This window comes from Aricia agestis, chromosome Z (assembly GCF_905147365.1).
Source record: "Aricia agestis chromosome Z, ilAriAges1.1, whole genome shotgun sequence".
In the NCBI taxonomy this organism is placed as follows: Eukaryota; Metazoa; Arthropoda; class Insecta; order Lepidoptera; family Lycaenidae; genus Aricia; species Aricia agestis.
Window position 1 is genome coordinate 7,860,068 of NC_056428.1, and position 19,453 is coordinate 7,879,520.

Here is a 19,453-nt window from a genome sequence, read left to right on the forward strand (position 1 = left end):
TAGACATTAGATACATATATTTTATGTCAATTGTGAGCTATTACTATGTCTAGTAGGGCAAAACCAGAGATAGATCAAATATTGGGAACGGCCGTAAGTGCACTGCTGCTATATAGATTACGTTGCGATGTCGAGTCTAGTACGTAGTACATACTATGTCAGTGATAAAAAAGGTTTTAAAAAAGAAGTCTAGTTACCTATGTACACTTCAAAACACGCGTCTGACAACTTGACGCGCATGTTTCGCTTGCCGTGTCTATTGTGCCGACGCGAACTGCCCGCCTCGCGGTCGTGCCAGTGTTGCCAACAATATAATAAAGTACTCTGTGGTTGCCAACTATTCAAAACATTTACCCCCTAAAGCAACTTGAAAACCCACAAAATTTCAAGCAAAACTCCCCAAAAAATCAAAATATTTAAAATTACTTGGGGTGTGTTCTACTAAGCGCGTAAAACGCTGAAATACACCTTCAACGGCCTATTATAACAATATATAAAAATATATTATTATAACTAGAGATCGCCCAGTGGTCGAAATTCGACCTTACCTGCAATGACATTAGGACTACTACCTATATTTTGTAAAAAATATTGACTTCATCATAGTTTTTTTCAATTCTTGTCTCTGGGACTCAGCTGATCTCAGACTGGCCGTTTAAGCATTGTCTAATAGTATCTAAAATTAAATTAAAAAAAAAAACAATAATCCATTTTCAATTTGTCAACTTGTTGTCAACAGACTTCAACCATAAATAAAAGAGTATAATTCGTATGTATAGGCTTGTCACTCAAAAATCTGTCATTTTTCCTTGTAGTAGTGTCGTAGTGTGTGTAACGTTTTATTTGTTAAAAATATATATGATAAAAGCATAATTAAAAAAAAATATTAGCTCGATGCACTCCTTCACCATATAAACTATAACTGTGCAAAATTTCATGCACCTACGTTTAACCATTTTTCATAAAAAGGGTAACAAAGTTTTTCTCTCACGCATTAATATATAGATAATCTGTGTGCCTACTGTCAGCAGTGTCAGCTGGTACGACTCAAAAGAAGAGACATGTGCTTAGTGCGGCAATTCCATCTTAAAGATGGCTTTCGGATCTTAGTCGCGAGCGACTGCGACCGGTAAAAAATTCAAATAAAATGCTCCTTTATGACATAGAATATAGGTATAATTTTCTAATGACATTTGCGTACTGGCGACCCATGCTGCCGCCAGCGCGCGGCGGCGGCGTAAAAGCTAGTGGTTGAGTAAAATGAAACCTAAAGCCTATATTATAAAGTGACATTTCGTTTGAATTTTCGTCCGTCACGGTCGCTCGCGGCAAAGATTGCGGCATTCTTCAAAAATTTTACCTCCAAAAATATCCCCAAAATATAAAATATTTTGGGGATATTTTTGGAGGTAAAATTTTTTAACCCTCTAAAAACCCACTAAATTTATTTTTTCCCGCTTAATTTAGTGTGAAATCCTCATAGTTGGCAACACTGGGTCGTGCAGGTGCAATGTGCATGCAGGTGTGCACGCGCGGCGCCATAAGATAAATAATTTATCTTATGGCGCCGCGCGTGCCCACCTGCATATTTAAGATTAAATGGGCAGCGTCCGCCGCGCGGTAGACGCTACCGCTTAGTAGTCGCTTTGGTCGCGTAGGTTTGGCCTAAGCTTTACTCCAAATCGAGCAATAACCACCGTGTGGACCGCAAAACTCACAGCTCGAAGGCAGGGCTTCAAATACCGGTATATTTTCATAACGTTATTGCTTCAAGAGCATAGATAACGGTATGAAAATTTACCCGATACTAGAAATAACGGTAAAAATTGGAATTAATACCGGTAAATGTTATAACGGTAAATAGGATTTATAACGGTGAATATATGTTCTTTGATAACGTTATCTTTTTTAAAAATAAGTACTTAATTTAATCAGTCAATTCAGTATGCAGTATGCACAAAATTAAACTAGACGTGTCCATAAAATTAGAAGTATTTGGATATCGTTGGACGTATCTGGTGACCAGCTGTAGGTATATATTATAGGAAAATTGACCAGAAAAAAAGGAACGGTCAGTACTCAGTAGTTCAGTGCTCAGTATCTTTGTTCAAATATTACTAATTTATGGTTTGTATAGTAAATTATTGTATTGTCAGCACGTGCGCCGTGCGCTGGCTGCCGGACGGACTTTGTTGTTTTGCAGACGACGACGGGGCGAGGTGGTACACAAAGCACACGACGAGTGGAGGCAGTCAGTTCAGGACGTTCGTTCTAGTGGAGATAGAGAGAATAGAGCTAGCTGCCGCCTCGCGCCGCCGCGCCATCTGCGTTACTGAATGTAAACTGGTTTGTGTGATCCACGGACATGCCGCGCCGTCAGAGCCCGCCGGGGACCTGTGGAGCGGTCTTTTTGCCCTTGGTGTGCGTTGGTAATACATATTGTAGGATTCTCTTTGTGCTATCGTTCGCGGCGAAATTGACCGGTCCGCCCCGCCCCGTCGTGTGCAAAGCGCCTCTGATCCGACGGGCTACGCTCCTTGAAATATTCTCCGTGTTATAATACCTACATATTTTGTAAATGCTATCATATAATTTTGTGCTTCCTTTTTTAAATGTGTTGATATTTTTAACTACAGTCTACAAAATATATATGTATTAAACTTAGAATTCTAGTAATAAATACTAAGACATACAGATAATTATCCATATTTTGCCAATCCCCAAAAGTAAATAAATACGGACATAGGTACCTTGCATAATTTTCTGCATTTATTGACTAAACAAATTGCAGCACCATCTTGACTTGTTAAGTCAAAGTTTTTTTTTTAATGAAAATAAGGGGGCGAACGGGCAATCGGGCCACCTGATGGAAAGCAACTTCCGTCACCCATGGACACTCGCAGCATCAGAAGAGCTGCAGGTGCGTTGCCAGCCTTTTAAGAGGGAATAGGGTAATAGGGGAGGGTAGGGAAGAGAAAGGAAGGGAATAGGGGAGGGGATTATGCCTCCGGTAAACTCACTCACTCGGCGAAACACAGCGCAAGCGCTGTTTCACGCCGGTTTTCTATGAGAACGTGGTATTTCTCCGGTCGAGCCGGCCGATTCGTGCCGAAGCATGGCTGTCCCACATATATAAAAACTGGTGCTCGGAAGTCGGAAGTTGGGCTGCGAGTGAGATTTTGTGCACGACGCATACCGGCCATACCGCATACCTGATACCAGAAAATATCGTTATATTTACCGGTATTTTCATAACGATATTTTTTGGTTATGTTACTAGATATCGATAAAAAAAATACCGTTATTTGGCTACCATTATGTAATGTCGGCTGTACACTCTCGCCGAGAGCTCTCGGGCGAGAGTCTCGTGCGAGAACCCCTTGCCCGAGTGCGATCATGTACATTCTCGCTTAGTTCAATCGCAGTTATGAACTCAGAGAAGATGGATCATTATTTTTCTCTATACATCGAAAGATATCATTGTAATCCAAAGATCTATAATCATATTTAATTTTATTTCTCACAGATAATGACTGATAATGACGTTTATTACTGTTATTTTTCTGTTCTGCACTGTCTAGCGGCGCGACTAGTAGTGAAAAACGCGAGAGTGTACAGTAATGCGTTCGCTTTCCTCGCGAGACCCTTTGTCTCGGGCACAAAATACCGACACCGGACCGAGAGGGTCCGAGACAGGCGAGACGAGGCGAGCGCACCCATTTACACTCTCGCACTCGGGCCGCCTCGCTGTGTCTCGGCGAGAGTGTACAGCCGGCATAAATATCGTTACGTACCGACGTAACGATATTTTTTCGGGTATTCGATAACGTTATGAAGCCCTGCTCGAAGGCTCGCATCGAGCCGGCTCCGATGGAATTAAATATGTCATTTCCTTCGATTCGGAGTAAAACTATCGAGCAAAATGAGCAAAACGTGAGTATTTGTGAGTACCTACTTAGCATTAGTTCCTTTTCTCGCCACGTTCATAAAATCATAACAGGTCAAGTCGTATAACAGGTGTCAGGTAAGTCGCCGGTTGCCGAGACCACAAAATACAAATTACCTACTCACGAGTCACGGAGGCCGATCTACAAAATAATTTATACTAGTAATCTGTGGAGGCCGAGACCATCTGGCAACACTGATTGAAGCTTGTTTGATAAAAATTTCTCATGTTAAATTTGATGATTATTGAATTTACTAAAACTTTTCGGAATTTAATGTAGTGTATTAATTAGATAAAATATACTGAATACCGCAAGAGTTGTTTTGAGTTTTTGTATACCACCGGGAACACGTTACAATGTCCTGAAAGTGTTTACTTTATTACTAAAGGAGACATCAGACAAGCGGCTGAGATAAAACATGGAGGTATCGAGTAATACGGACGCCGTCAATTTAGGGGTTGGGGAAGTGGAGGCGGAAATTGGAGAAGAATTAAAGCAGCTAGATGAGGGAAAGCATTACGACACGCGTAGTGAAGTTTCAAGTTCTTCTGAAAGTAAGTCGAGTATTCCAAGTATTAGCTCCGTAAGCACTAACAAGTCAAAGGATAAACGCCTCGGTCGCAAACGGGCTAAGTCTTCAAGTCATTCCCCTGTGCAAAGTAAAAGACGCCTCACTACCAGTACTTCTAAAATAAAGAAGTATGATTATATGACAAAGTTGAATTACTTATTTCGAGACACAAGATTTTTTCTTATAAAATCTAACAACGCAGAAAATATAACTCTTTCAAAAGCGAAAGGAGTGTGGTCGACTTTGCCACAAAATGAAGCAAATTTAAATCAAGCATATAGAGAATCTAGAAATGTTCTATTAATATTCTCTGTAAAAGAAAGTGGAAAATTTGCAGGATTTGCTAGACTTTCTAGTGAATCTAGGAGAGATGTTCCACCAATATCTTGGGTCCTGCCTCCTGGCCTCTCAGCAAAAGTTTTAGATGGTGTTTTTAAAGTTGACTGGATATGTAGAAAGGAATTATCGTTCAGCAGCACCTTACACCTTTATAATCCCTGGAATGAAGGTAAACCTGTAAAAATTGGTAGAGACGGGCAAGAAATTGAACCTAAAGTAGCTGAGGAATTGTGTAGGCTATTTCCAGAAGATGAAGGAATTGAAATGACTCCAATTCTAAGAAAGTCAAAAGAGTCATCTAAGAAATCATACCTAAAAAGTGGTGGTAACTATAGAACTTATAGGGCACCACTATCATCAAGAGGCTCTAACTTTAGGAATCGTGTAGGAAGCACATCGAGAAACAGACGAAAGATGTTTATGTCTCCGAGAAGTCGTTTGGGGTCCAGTTCCTACAAAAGAAGATCTCCCTCCCCATATGTACGTGACAGGCTGCCAAACTGGTTCACAAGAGGCAGAGAAGGCTTTAACAGTAGCAGTTCTGCAGCAGCCGAAGCTTATGTGGCGGAGTACATGAGGTCCATGCACCATCAATTGCCACCACTGCCATATGTTCCTCCACCTGGTTTCAGCGGGCCAATAGCAACATACGATGGCTTGCCTCCACCTCCGCCGCCACCTCCACCAAGATATTACGAATTACCGGACTACCCGCGATCAGTGCTAGTGTACGATAAAAGGTCTTATGAAAGATCTGTTGATGAGTTTTTGTGGCGTACAACAGATAGGTCACGAGCTCGGAGCCGTGAACGAGATACACATCGATCCTACAGGGATCGTCGCTAAAGTTTTTCACCCATGTATTGCTATTTCATTGCTAATAAAAATGTGTCTTGAACTTTGAACTTTTTTGAATTACAATCTTATGAGTGTTGTGATAAACATTTAATTTATTCAGTATTATTGAACATTCTTGTTTTTTAATTATTTTGGACAATTGATTTGTTTGTTGAATATATATGGACTTCAAATAATGATGGTGCTTGACGATAATGGGGTGCAAGTGTAATGGATGTTGCAATAAGCCAGTGATTGGCCAAATAGTGCTATTGTACAACGGTGGACTTAATTTGGTCCTGAATAATAAATGAGGTCTGATAGATGTACAAAATAAAAGACTGATTAATTTTAAGAACTATTTTCAAGAATAAGTGCGAATTTTAGGCTGTGAAGATCTGTGATACATAAAACTAATAATTTGTTAAGTCCTGACTTTGTATTAGAGATATTATAAATTTTTCAACTTACTATAATGACTTCTCGTTTGATTAGAAGTCTCAATTTCAATTTCTCAGTGAATACTAGAATTTTTGATTATTCCATGTACACTACTTGATATTATTGTTAGTAATGTGCATATTCTTGAAAATGAAATTAATATGAGGACTTATATTAATTTCATTAACTAAAATTCTGCAATGCATACATTTTACATTTTTACTAGTTACTCAACTACTGCCTTGTGTTATAAGTTGGTCTCTCATGGCTTTATATAATTGCGATATTTGTTAAAGTATAATAGCATTTTATAGTTTCGTCTCAAACATATTTTGTTATAGGGTTGCTGAGGATTCCTCTTCCGCTTCCTCATAATGAGGAAGTTCCGCAATATTTTGGGTTCCTCAACAGTTACCGCATCCTCATAAATAAAAATAAAAAAATTTTCTTCCGCTATTGCTTCCTCAAAATTTAAGAGGAATTTCACTGCGCATGCGCGTCGCGTATCCAATCATGGCAATGCACACGCCAGAGCCAGAGAATTGTATTATTTACTCATCTTTTTTTTGTGTGCGTGTGTTGTGTATGTTTTTTTTTTATTGCTGAAGGCAGGCCATCTATTGTGACTCCTTCGCATTAGAGTACCGTCCCCAACCCAATGCTGCTCATAAATTGAACGATGTGGTTATGGTTGGTGCCACGAATTTCCTCTGTGGATGAGTATTCGTAGCGACCAAGGTGCCTGTTCCTACTCTGTAATAGAGCAGGACAGTCAAGGAGAAGGTGTATAGGTGTTTCATCCTCCTCCTCGCAGAATCTGCAAGTCGTTAAGCTACTAACACCTATTCTGTTAAGGTGCTTATTGAGCTTGCAGTGCCCAGTTAGGCTTCTGGTAAGGATTCTTAATTGATTCCTACCCATGGTGAGCACTATTTTTGACAGTTTCTTGTTAAAGCCAGCAATTAGTGCCTTGGAGTGTTCAAGGCTTGGGAATCAACCCATTGCTTTCTGCCATGGGCGTACCCACGTTCTGGGCCAGGGGGGGGGGGGGGGGCGCAAATTACCCAGGTTCTGGTGCCAGGGGGGGGGCAAATCACCCAGGTTCTGGGCCAGGGGGGAGCAAATTTAGAGTTTTCATAAGCTAGGTGTTTATAAAGAATAAAAAATTAATAATTTTTAGTTGTAAAAATATTGTATTGCAAACAAATGGCAAAAATTCGTTCTTAATTTTTATAGATAAAAGTACTAGATAATATACTTAGTAGGAACGTCAACATGATCCAGGGGGGGGGGGGGGGGGGGGCAGCTGCCCCTGCTTTCTGCTTAGTTCGCGAACCCATTCCTCGAGCACTTGCTTTGTAGTACTGGGAGATATTCCGCACACCGGTTCTGGGCCATATATGAGACTCTCGGCCCCAAGCCTAGCCAGTTCGTCTGCGGTTTCGTTGCCGGGGACGTTACTGTATTGTCCCTCCCTAGCATGTTCAACGTCTCAATGCATTCCAGAACCAATTTCGATGAAACTTCTGCAACAGTCAGTGCTTTAAGTGCAGCTTGACTATCAGAGAAGATAAAAAATATTTTTGTTAACTAGTGCCATATCTAGGCTTTCTAGTAAGCAACCGATGATTGCGAAGACCTCAGCCTGAAACATGGTCGCAAACTCCCCCAAACTGGCATGTTTGCCTCTTGGTGGCTTGCCCCCGTAGAATCCGGCTCCCGCACGGTTCTTTCCTTGATCCATCCGTGAACCAAACTATATCGCTAGGGCGAATATTAATTGGGATATTTCCTTTCTAGTCCTCTCTGGCAGGTATAAGAACCTGATATTGCTTCGAAAAGCTATGCACCTTGATCATGGCGTCTGATTGCATGTCCATGATGGGTGATTCACGAAGAGACTGTTCCAGATGTTTAAATGGGGTGGAGGCCTAATTTGTCCTGCCCGCCGTCCTGGCCCTGGCTTTTCTAGCTTCCATCTGAACAAGCAGAGGAAGCGGAGTTAGGTTGATCAGGGCCTCGAGGGAAGCGGTGGGTATTGACGAAAGCGCACCCGTGATTATTTGGCATGCCAGTCTCTGGACTCTGTTCAGATTTTTGCGATAGTTTACTTGTTCAGCCTTTTTTTGACACACTACGCAGCCATAATATGCGGTAATCGGTCTCACTACGGGTGTATAAAGCCATTGTATATGTTACTGAACTCCTCCTTAATTGCTGGACCAATTTTGATGATTCTTTATTGTGTGTGTGAGAATGGTTCAGATTCATAGTTTGGTCCACTGGAAAATGCCCTTTTAATTAATTTTTGTGTAATGTATGTACCTAGTTATGTACAGACAGAACAAAGACTTTTGGGTTGGGTCCGCTAGTATTTATAACTTATTATCATCCTCTTCCTCATCCGCTTCCTCATCCGCTTCCTCTTCCGCTTCCTCATCCGCATCTTCTTCCTCAAAAAATATCCTCTTCCTCATCCGCATCCTCTACATTTGCGCGTGAAAATTCCTCTTCCTCCTCCTCTTCCTCATAATCACTTCCTCAACAACCCAATTTGTAAGCATTACCACATTTTCGTCTCATTATAACATACATAAGGTTGCATATATTATACAGGGTGCAATTTAACCTTCCTGCTAAATTTGGATATATCAATCCTTGTTAAAAATAAAAATACACGTATTTCTTCTTTTATAATCACTCAGTACTAAAATTTTGAGAAATAGCCTCCGAAAGTTATCCTACCAAACACCATTCTCCTTTCTCGCCTCATTCGTTTAAGTCGGTAGTAGTTTGGGCCCTAAAGTAAAGAAAACATAGTACTTATTACATATTTTATACTAGATGACGCCCCCAAACCTTTTGGGCCGAAATTGGTTTATCGCGCGGGAACCGTACATTTTTCCAAGATTATAAGTATTCTATGTCCTTTCCTGGGACTTTTAAAGTATCTCAATCCCAAATTTCAAAAAAATCTGTAACAGACAAACAGACACGCTTTCGCAAATTTATAATATTAGTATGGATGTACGATCGTAGAAATTGATTAATAGGCAGTTGACGGACCTTCGTCATTTGGTCGGCTTACATGGGCGTACCGAGGATTTTAGCTAGGGGCAGCTAGGTATTCAATATATTGAAACAAAAAATCATGAAAATTGACTTTTATTAATCTGACTAAAAAGATATTTTGTTTCCAACACTTCATTTTGCGCAGAGTAGGTAACACGTTTTTAATTCCCACTTGCCAGGAAAATTGACGTTTTATTCAAATTTCAGCAAAATCGGATTAATAATTAGCGGTTTGGGCGTGAAGAGGTAACAGACAGTCGACAGACAGACAGACGGATAGACACACTTTCACATTTATAAAAGTAATAATTAGTAGAAGGAGACGCTTAGGACGAATTTCCGGCACCTAATAAGTCGCAAATTCCAAGTATTCTTCAAGAATCTAGTCTCAATTGCCATACATTTTTAAACTGGACCTATACCTACCTAAGCAGGAAATATGAGTGAGATGCCAAGTATTATAATTGTATGTAAGTACTTCAATAGACCTTTTGTTCCATCACATATTTATTAAACACTTGACCGTTATTTGAAGCATAATAATTGATATAGGCACTTCCGTTTCCGCAGATTTTACCTCCTTTTCTTTCCTGAATGTTGGTAGCTCTGTCAACCTTGGCGCCATCATCGAGCAGGTAGAGGGAGAATTCCCGCTCGACTATGATCATTGGCGTTTTGTTTTCCGCACCGCACAGTCGTGCTCAGAAGTCATTAGGTAATATACCTCCTTATTATATAACTCCCAGTTATATTATTTAAGTATAAAGTGAAATAATTTCAGTGTTGTGTTTTTACCGTTTTTCAAGGTTTTGGTAATTCACGTAAGTTATATTTTTATACATTTTTTCTTTAGAAAAGATGAATATTTCATATTAATAACGATTTTATCGTTCGTATCGTTACTTTAATAACGAATAAAAATTTTAATACTACATTTAAATTTTAAAATATTATTTTTCTAGTTAAGTTCTTGTGTTTGTGTTCTTTCCTAGGTTAAGGTATCTATTAATAATGAATAACGAATGTGAATTTGTTCATGATTCGGTAGTGACACCAGCTAACGTTAGATTTGACTACCCACTAATGTGGTTAATAAAAAAGGCCTTGTTTCGTGCAAGGTCATCTAGTAGTAGTAGTTGAACAAATGATCCGAGCTCGTCATCGACTTCTACTTCACACAGCAAACGTAAATCGAGGCGCCGCCGCCACAAAAAGGGGGGGCTCAAATACAGACAGCGCTATAACCACCCTTTAGCTAAATTAACTCAAGAGGTTAATGAACTTAACAAAAAGGTTAATTATTTTTACGAAAACCGATCTATTTTTCAAGGTCGCAGTTGCATCGACGATAATGTCAGTCGGGAATTGTATAGCAAATCAAATGAAAATGAAACGACCGTTAGCAATTCTTTATAACCGAATCTTGTTTTTGAAATTGAAACAAAACTTAAAGAAACGTCCGTCACGAAAACTTCTCTTTTGGGGGGTTTGGCTATATTAAATAAATATTCAACATAGTAACGAATGGTCAGAAGTTTGTTATTCTGAAATTCAAGAATTTTATAATCATATACTAGTTTTTGTTGATTTAGAGGTCAATGATGAACTTAAATATTTAGATTTAAAAAAAAAATCACGTGCACAAATCATACACGGCATTATTATATTGCGTACTTATGCAGCGCGGAGCATTGAAATCTGCTCTTAAGAAATTGTTACAATGGTCACATGCTTCAAGCTTGACCCCTGAAGGTTAAATGAAACCGTTAAGGATTTGTATCACAACGTCAGAGTTACTTCAATTAATTTGTAGTCTGAGCTGGGCTTTGAGGTCTATGAGGTTTTCAAATGAGACGCAATGCAATTATCAATTTCGTTCACGACCCAGTTCTTGCAATCATTTTATCTAAGTTAATTCCGAGTTGCTGGTGTCACTACTCGAAAAGACTGAGGGAGCTCGCAAAACCTTTGTTGCGAATAGTCAGAATAATGTTGCTGCCGCTGCGCAAGCGGGTTCTAGAGCAACAGATTGACTCGCCGCCCGCCCCCTGCCGCAGGGGCAGGCTAAGAGTTATATATCCGCGCAGGGTATGTCTCATGGATGTTGTGCTAGCTCGCACATTTCCCATGCTCACCAGTCTGCGCAAGGCTGTTCTTACAATCGTCCCCCGCAGGGACAGACAATAAATTTTGAACCACGGTCAATGCCTAGCAATGCACGAACTTCTTTTCACTCGAGAGCTTAGCCTACCCCCGCAGAGGCAGACTAAGAATTATATACCCGCGCAGGGTATGTGTCATGGATGTTGTACTAGCTCGCACATTTCCCATGATCACCAGCCTGCGCAAGGCTGTTCATACAATCGTACCCCACGGGGACAAAGAAATAATTTTGAACCACGGTCAATGCCTGGCAATGCACCAAGTTCCTTTCACTCGAGAGGAGCTTGAAAGGACAACTGAGGGATCTTCCACGGCAAAAGTACCCGAGAATAAGCCGCTTCTCTTTCGGATCTCGGGAAAAACAAAAAAAAAAAACGTAAGTACTGACAATCAAAAATTCAGAGCGGGTCAAACTTTGAAGTTTTACCGCCGTTTCTCGTTGGCAGCGCCTAGATGCTCCAGGTTATTATTATAAAGATTCTAAAAGGGTACCGTATACCATTAATGGAGAAACTTTCAAAATTAAACCAAAATCATTTTTCTACCACAGAGTCGGAGGATATGTATCTTCAAATTCGACAAATGATATTCCAGGGTATATTAGAAGTTGCCAGCCCCTTGCCAAGTTTTATTTCGACAGTGACAATAATGACAGTTTTGTTTTGCAACCAGACGATTGGCTTTGCAAAATATACCTGTCCCAAGTTTATTTTACCTGGCAGTCGCTCCATCGCACTGACGGCTCCTACGTCTGTATACAAGGGACAGTTGCTGCAAATTACTTGCTTATTGTTCGGTCACCTGCTTCCCTGACCAATTGGGTTAAACAAACCCTCAGAGAGCTCTGCATATCATCGTTTATTAGGACGATTATCTTATTGCTTATTAAAACAAAATCATCCTTCAGAAGCATGTCCAGATTTTGCTTCAAAGACTTTACTTACGCCTCAACAAGACCTGGTATTTCTAGGTGTTCGTTGAAACACGTTTCAAATCGAAAAGCTACTTCCAGGCGAGAAAATGTCTTAAATTCATCAAAAGATTTTACCAGTCCTGAGTCCTGACAAAGAGTCTCGTAGATCTAAAGACCGTGCAGAGCATTCTCGGTCTCCTGAACTTCGCCAGTTTCATAGTACCGAAGGCTACATTGCCGAGCTCTCTTGTCTCTTCTCATAGACTTTGATAAGTCCGCATTTCCGAATCGCTGCTCTCTACCGAGACAAGCGTTACGTTTAGCGACGATCTTCGGTGGTGGTTGCAAAGTCTTCATCTATCAACTTCCATTCATTGGGGCCCACCATTGCACTGCTTGGCAACAGATGCGTCGGACCTAGCTTGGGGTGCTCAACTCGACCACCTTTCCTTAACGGGGACATGGTCAGCATAAGAAAATTTCATGCATTACAATCAGAAAGAGCTTCTAGCGCTCTGCTTCTCCGAGGTCAGCAGTCAGCACCAGACTCTCTCTCGCTCGACAGTTCTTTGGCAGAGCGACAATCGAACAGCTATAACCTATATTTGGGACGAAGGTCGCACCAGGTCAGATGCCCTGATGGACCTAAGTCCTAACCATTCAGATTTATCGAGTTATTGGATAATTCCCAAATCTGTTAACTTCTTGCACGGAGAAGATCAGAAAATGCGGCTTACTTGTGTGACCGATCTATTTGCTTCCGCCGAAGCTCATGTAGTGACTAATTATGTAACTCTCGACTTGACCGATCAAGCAGGTTTATATCACGATGCCTTTTCTCAGGAGTACCCCCTAGCCTAGGTGTTTAATTAATACCCAAAGTCCTGGCTCACCTAAATCAGGCTCAAAGAATTTATCTCCTAGTGGTTCCACGCTGGGAACGAGTATTTTGGCGGGCAGATCTCAAGTCGAGTGCAATAGCAGCACCGTATACGATTCGCGAACTGGAGAAATACACAATGGACATTTCAACGGGGGTCCCTCTTCTAAAGATCAGGAAATGACCCTGGAAGTATAGAAATGTGGGGGTGGTCCTAAAATTGTAAAATTTCTGAGGCTGAGATGATAACCATATAAAATTATTGTTATTATCATGGTGACCTTCTACTCTCAAAACTTATAAAGTTGCCTGGTATAGATGGTTATCCTGGTGTAAGTTTCACAGATGTGATGCTATGATGCTCACAAGCCGACGGCCACAGTCCTTGCAAAATTCTTAGCTTATCTATTTTTAATAGATTAAGCTCTCTTATAACACTATTTTCTTACATAAGTAGATAATATCTTCCATGTCTGATACAGAGATTAAAAACTTATTGAAGTCTTACGGCCGTTCCCAATATTTGATCTATCTCTGGTTTTGCCCTACTACAGATAGGAATAGCTCACAATTGACATAAAATATATGTCTCTAATGTCTAATGTGAGCTATTCCTATCTCTAGTAGGGCAAAACCAGAGATAGACGTAAGTAATTTATTTGTATTTTCTAGACATACAGATATTTTGCTTTTGTTTTCGTCGGGCAGACGTGTACATGATCTTACACACGGTAAGAATACAGTGGTTTAAAATTCTTAATGTGATTAATTTATTTAGTCATAACTAAAACGAACAGTTCTGATTCTAGGCAATCTAGCTGGAAGATTTTAAGCAATCCCAGTAATAAGCAACCTTACTGTTTACTGGCTTAAATGCTGTAATCCCTTTTTTCATCGCTGGCGTAGCGATTAGCGAAGCTAAATGTGCAATTTATTTATGAGTTTGCGAGGAAAACCATCTGCCGCCTTTAGCTGGCGGTATCAAAACTAACTTGTCTGAGACAACTGCACCACCAGGTAACGTCCGCTCAGCTATGGCTGAAAGTTGGATAGACAATGTATTCATGAAATACTTTTGGGGCCGTTATTGAAAATCGGTACAAAAAACTAGTACTTTCATCTAATTCTAACGATTTAAGGAATTATTTTGTTCCTTTAGTTGATTACATTATGTCCATATCAAAGCTTTTACAAGTTGTATTTTTGATTTGTCAATCAGTTTTTGGTGTAATAATTGTGTAAAAGTGTTTGAACACTGGATTTTCTATTCCATCACTCTTATATCACCTATATATTCATTTATAAAGTTTTTGAAGTATTCCCACAAGGAATTACTATTTTTATTTTATATTGTTATATTTTCTTTTCACATTGGCGTCTTACTTTTATTTTGTCACATTGGCGTACATCATCACCAGGCGATGACAAACACGTCTCAATTATTATGCTTCAAATAACGGTCAAGTGTTTAATTCTTCAAGCCCCATAAGAGCACCGGTGATCGCGACAACAATGGAATACAATAGCATTTCCTGGAAACTGTGATCAAAGTGTTAATGGCAGCGTTTTACCCTGAAATAAAACGCTTATTGAATACTTACCTTATTTGAAGCATAACTTTTTATTTCTGCCTGGTGTAATTTCGACTCAATGATCATAGTCGAGCGGGAATTCTCCCTCTACCTGCTCGATGATGGCGCCAAGGTTGACAGAGCTACCAACATTCAGGAAAGAAAAGGAGGTAAAATCTGCGGAAACGGAAGTGCCTATCTCAATTATTATGCTTCAAATAAGGTAAGTATTTAATAAGCGTTTTATTTCAGGGTAAAACGCTGCTATTTTGATTTCGATTCGATCCAAAGAAGAGTGCGTCACGTAAATAACAAGAAAGTAAAATATAAACAGTTCTGACTAGATTAATTGGACGTTGATCATAGTAAGTATTGTGTAGACCAAAAAATATTTTTTCAAAATGAGCTGGTTCTATTCCCGGCTAGGAAAATTTATTTGCCATCTAATAATGCAGGCTTAGTTTCAATTATATTTATATTAAGTATATTATATTATCAAAATCGGCATATTTTGTTATTATCTACAGTTTCGGGGTTTTCTCTACGATATTGAAGCTTTCATTTAACTTGCTCTGTATGTATGTAAGTATATATGTTGCGGTGGAATTTTGGAACTCAATTTGGAAGTAAGTAGATATATAATATTTAAAAACCGATTGAGCTGAAATTTTGCATACGTAGTTTCGATGACAAATGACAATGCACAATATGATATGTGACTTTTTTACGTCCGTGGTGACATCACTCTAAATGGCGAAATAATTATTTTCTATGCAGTCGTACAATCCTATTAATATTATAAAGGCGAAAGTTTGTTTGGATGTATGGATGTATAGATGTATGGATGTTTGTTACTCTTTCACGCAAAAACTACAGAACGGATTTTAATGAAACTTTACAATAATATAGCTTATACATCAGAATAACACATAGGCTACAATTTTAACCGACTTTCAAAATGGGGGAGGTGTTATGTTCGTTTTCTTATGTTCAACAATTACTCCGCCGTTTGTTAACCGATTTTCAAAATTTTTCTTTTGGTATGTAGGGTATCATCCCAATTTGGTATTATATTCACAAAAGTGGTGATCTGATGAAGGATCCATAAGTAATCGAGGGAACTCCTCAAAATTTATGGGGAAACATGTGGTGACTTCGGTTTCGTGAGAAGTATTCTAAGCATATGCTACAAACAAGTAAGATTTTGCACCGAGGTATACCTGGTATACCGTGGTTCGGAAGGTGCTGAGAGAACTCCTGATTCTTTATAGATACAAGTTTGGGAGTTTCGGCGTTATTTTAAGAACGGAAAGCATATGCTACTATGCAAATTACATTCATCATCATCATCATGCATAGTCCCATGATTATGAGCCTTTTCATAGTCTTTTAGATCGAGGCTCGAGTTTGTCAAGCGATAATTTAAAAAATCTATACTTAATATTATAAACCTGAAGAGTAACCTGCTTGAATGCGCTCATCTCAGGAACTACAGGTCCGATTTAAAAACTTATTTCAGTGTTAGATATCTCATTTATCGAGTAAGGCTATAGGCTATATTATATTATATTATATTATCACGCTAAGACTAATACGACCGAAGAAACTCAGGAAAATGTGGTAAAAACGGGGAAAATATTAGAAAGGGTTTATCTCACGAACTACTGGAGCAATTTTTATAGCAATATTTGGCACTTATATAGAGTAGACCACGTGAAAGGAGCATTTATAGCTATTTTTATTCGAAAATGTACGGTTTCTGTGAAATTCCTAATTTACGCGGGCGAAGCCGCGCGGGACATCTAGTATGGATATAATGAAAAGTCTTTTTGAGAGTAACTCGAAAACGAATGTAATTTCATTATACATTCAACATGGCGGCTCATCCAAGATAGGGGAATAGTTATTTTTGATGCACTTCTGCAATATGGGTATCAAATGAAATAGTCTAAGCCAGTGGTTCCCAATTAGTTTTTGCTGCGTACCACTTCAAAAAAGACCTCAAACCTGCGTACCCCTTATTGTAGCAATCACACTAATAATATTATAAATGCGAAAGTTTGTGAGTGTGTGTATGTTCGTTACTTTTTCATTCTCAAACGCCTGGACCAATTTTGATGAAATTACCAATACAGGTAGTAAGTTGACACCCTGGATTAACATCCGGAAATTATTCTTGTTTTTACTGATAGCCGCACGTACCCCTTGATGCAATTTCACGTACCCCTGGGGGTACGCGTACCACTAATTGGGAAACACTGGTCTAAGCGATAAGTTGAGAATGGCGAAATATAGAGATAAGGGTCATAAAAATACGTGCGATAGCTCATTAGATTCGGGAAGACATCTAGAAAAATTATAAATAATAGAGATAGAATTCCGGGAGCTGGGAGTTTTCTTATGGAAATTTCCTCCTCTTTAAGAATCTTTTTTTTAAACTTCTTTAATGTTAATAGTTTCGGAGTTTTTAATAAAAAACGCAATACCTTTTTTTTGGCAACCTAATTTGCTTATAACTTTTGAAATTTTTTGTGTGCAATAATACACGCTTCCGATACATTTTTCTAGACGTCTTCCCGAAACTAATGAGCTATCGCACGTATTTTGATGACCCTTATCTCTATATTTCGCCATTCTCAACTTATCGCTTAGACTAAAAGGGCTCATTGAAAGTAACTCGATAACGAATGTAATGTCATTCTGCATTCAATATGGCGGCTCATCAAATGGGACGTTTACACTCAGCCCTTGCCACTGCTCCTGCCGCTGTCGGAAATATTGCCTTAATACTTCTGCGGCGTTATATTATAGGCGAGTGGGTGGTCACACTCAGCCAACGTTTTTACGTAACAACTCGCAACGATGGCGGATATTGAAACTGCTGCGGCGACAGCATTATGTCTGGCGTCTGCTGAGTATATAATATAACTATATGCATATTTTAAAAAGAAATCAAAACAGATCGAATCGAAGACGCCGTCGTCGTAGTATTTAAAAGGAAATTGTGGATTAGGAAAATTCATAGAAATAGAACACCGTAGGTACCCATCGTATGTATAGGTATCGTAGGCGGTGACATTTTTGTGGATTTTGTCGCACGTACTTTTCGTTCAAAACGCTGGCGGCAAGTAAGCGAGAGAGCTGAATGTAAAGACTCACTCGCGCTCGCGCTGCCCGTCCTTTGACTTCCGCCCGAAAAACCGACACTCGAGGGAGCGCCGGGCAATGGCAGCGGCATAAGCAGTGGCAGCGCGAGTCACCTATTTACATATTCACGTTGCCCACTTCCCTCTCCACTTCCCTCCCCACTTCCCTGTCCAACAGGGCTGAGTGTAAATGTAGTAAAAGATACGGGAATACAGTTCGACAAGGCTATTTATGAACGTGGCGCAGGGGCGTCTTTCCCTTAGGTGCAGGGTGTGCGTTGCACACGGGCGCCGCGGTCCTAGGGGCGCCGGGCGCCGAGCACCGCTCGCAAATCGGCGCGCGCCCGCGTTGGCCAGCCGCGCCGCTGCGCTTTAATGACCAACGTAAGAAAAACTTGTATACATTTTGTGTAGCATCTGGAGCTCTTATATTTGTCGTATTACAGGCTACAGCAAAGCAAGACGCGCCACGAGCGGCTCGGCTTTTGCAATATAAATTATATAAATGAACCTTAAAACACATAAATGAAGATTATATTTTTAGTCAAGATGGGCGCCAAAATGAGAGCCGCGCGACTTACCTCAAACTGGATTTATATGACTTGCGATCGCACGGGGCGCCGTGCACTCCGTGCCTCCTACTCATGGGAGCTGCGTATTAATTTGCTTCCCGCTCTCTTTATGCAGCCTCCATTTGCGACATAACAGTTTCGCAGAGGCAGAAGGTATAAGCTACTGCCTCCCAACCCAATAAGTAGTAAGGTCTAATCCAAGGACGGCGCAAAACTCAGCCCGTTGCTCAGCCCAAGCAGAGCGTTCAATGAGCGTATGCTGCGCCGTATCATATTTATCAGGCTGTCCATATGGTCCAGGTAATGACCGAAGGTAAGGGTGCCCCTTGAATGTGGCATCCACTGTTGTAGTCTCGACCGGATCGCTTTCACAGTTCGGCGGCCGGCAGTTGGGGACGCCATCTGGTCTTGCAAGGTGCGTAATGTAATGAGTAATGAGATGCGCCTGGTGACACCATCGGGTTACCAGCTCTGGTAGCACCCGCTCTCCTCGCTTTTTAAACTCGGCTGTGTGATGATACACCCTCCGACAACACGCGAGTCATCAAATCCCACGAAGGGGACCCTGTCAGCGCCAGAACCGCTTCGCCAGCTAACGGTTCGATAGCAGCGTAGTATCCGCAGCGCTAAAGCATGCTGCGGGCTTCTGAGCAGCAGTCTATTCCGGGCCGTCTGCAGCAGGCGTAGCATGGTCACCATAGAAACGGTTTATTTATACGGAAGAATAGACAAAGTGACAGACAGGAAATCCGCCATTTTGTCGATAAAATCTGTCAGTATGTCGATTATTCCGTAGAAAGAAACCGTTCCTATAGTGACCATGCTGGAAATCCGCCATTTTGTCGATAAAATCTGTCAGTATGTCGATTATTCCGTAGAAAGAAACCGTTTCTATAGTGACCATGCTACGCCTGCTAGTGGGCCCTGAACCACAGATTTTGGCATAAGGCGATTCAGGGCCATGGCCATCTTCTTCAGTTTTAGTGCCGATCATTACCGTT

General features: G+C 40.4%; 1 protein-coding gene across 1 annotated transcript; it reads left to right on the top strand.

Moving 5' to 3' along the window:
* The first annotated feature begins 4,143 nt into the window (after positions 1 to 4,143).
* Positions 4,144 to 5,756, top strand: LOC121739095 (YTH domain-containing protein 1). Its single transcript, XM_042131418.1, has one exon. It carries the CDS (start codon positions 4,366 to 4,368, stop codon positions 5,701 to 5,703), a length of 1,338 nt encoding a protein of 445 aa, XP_041987352.1. The 5' UTR covers positions 4,144 to 4,365; the 3' UTR covers positions 5,704 to 5,756.
* The last annotated feature ends 13,697 nt before the right edge of the window (positions 5,757 to 19,453 follow it).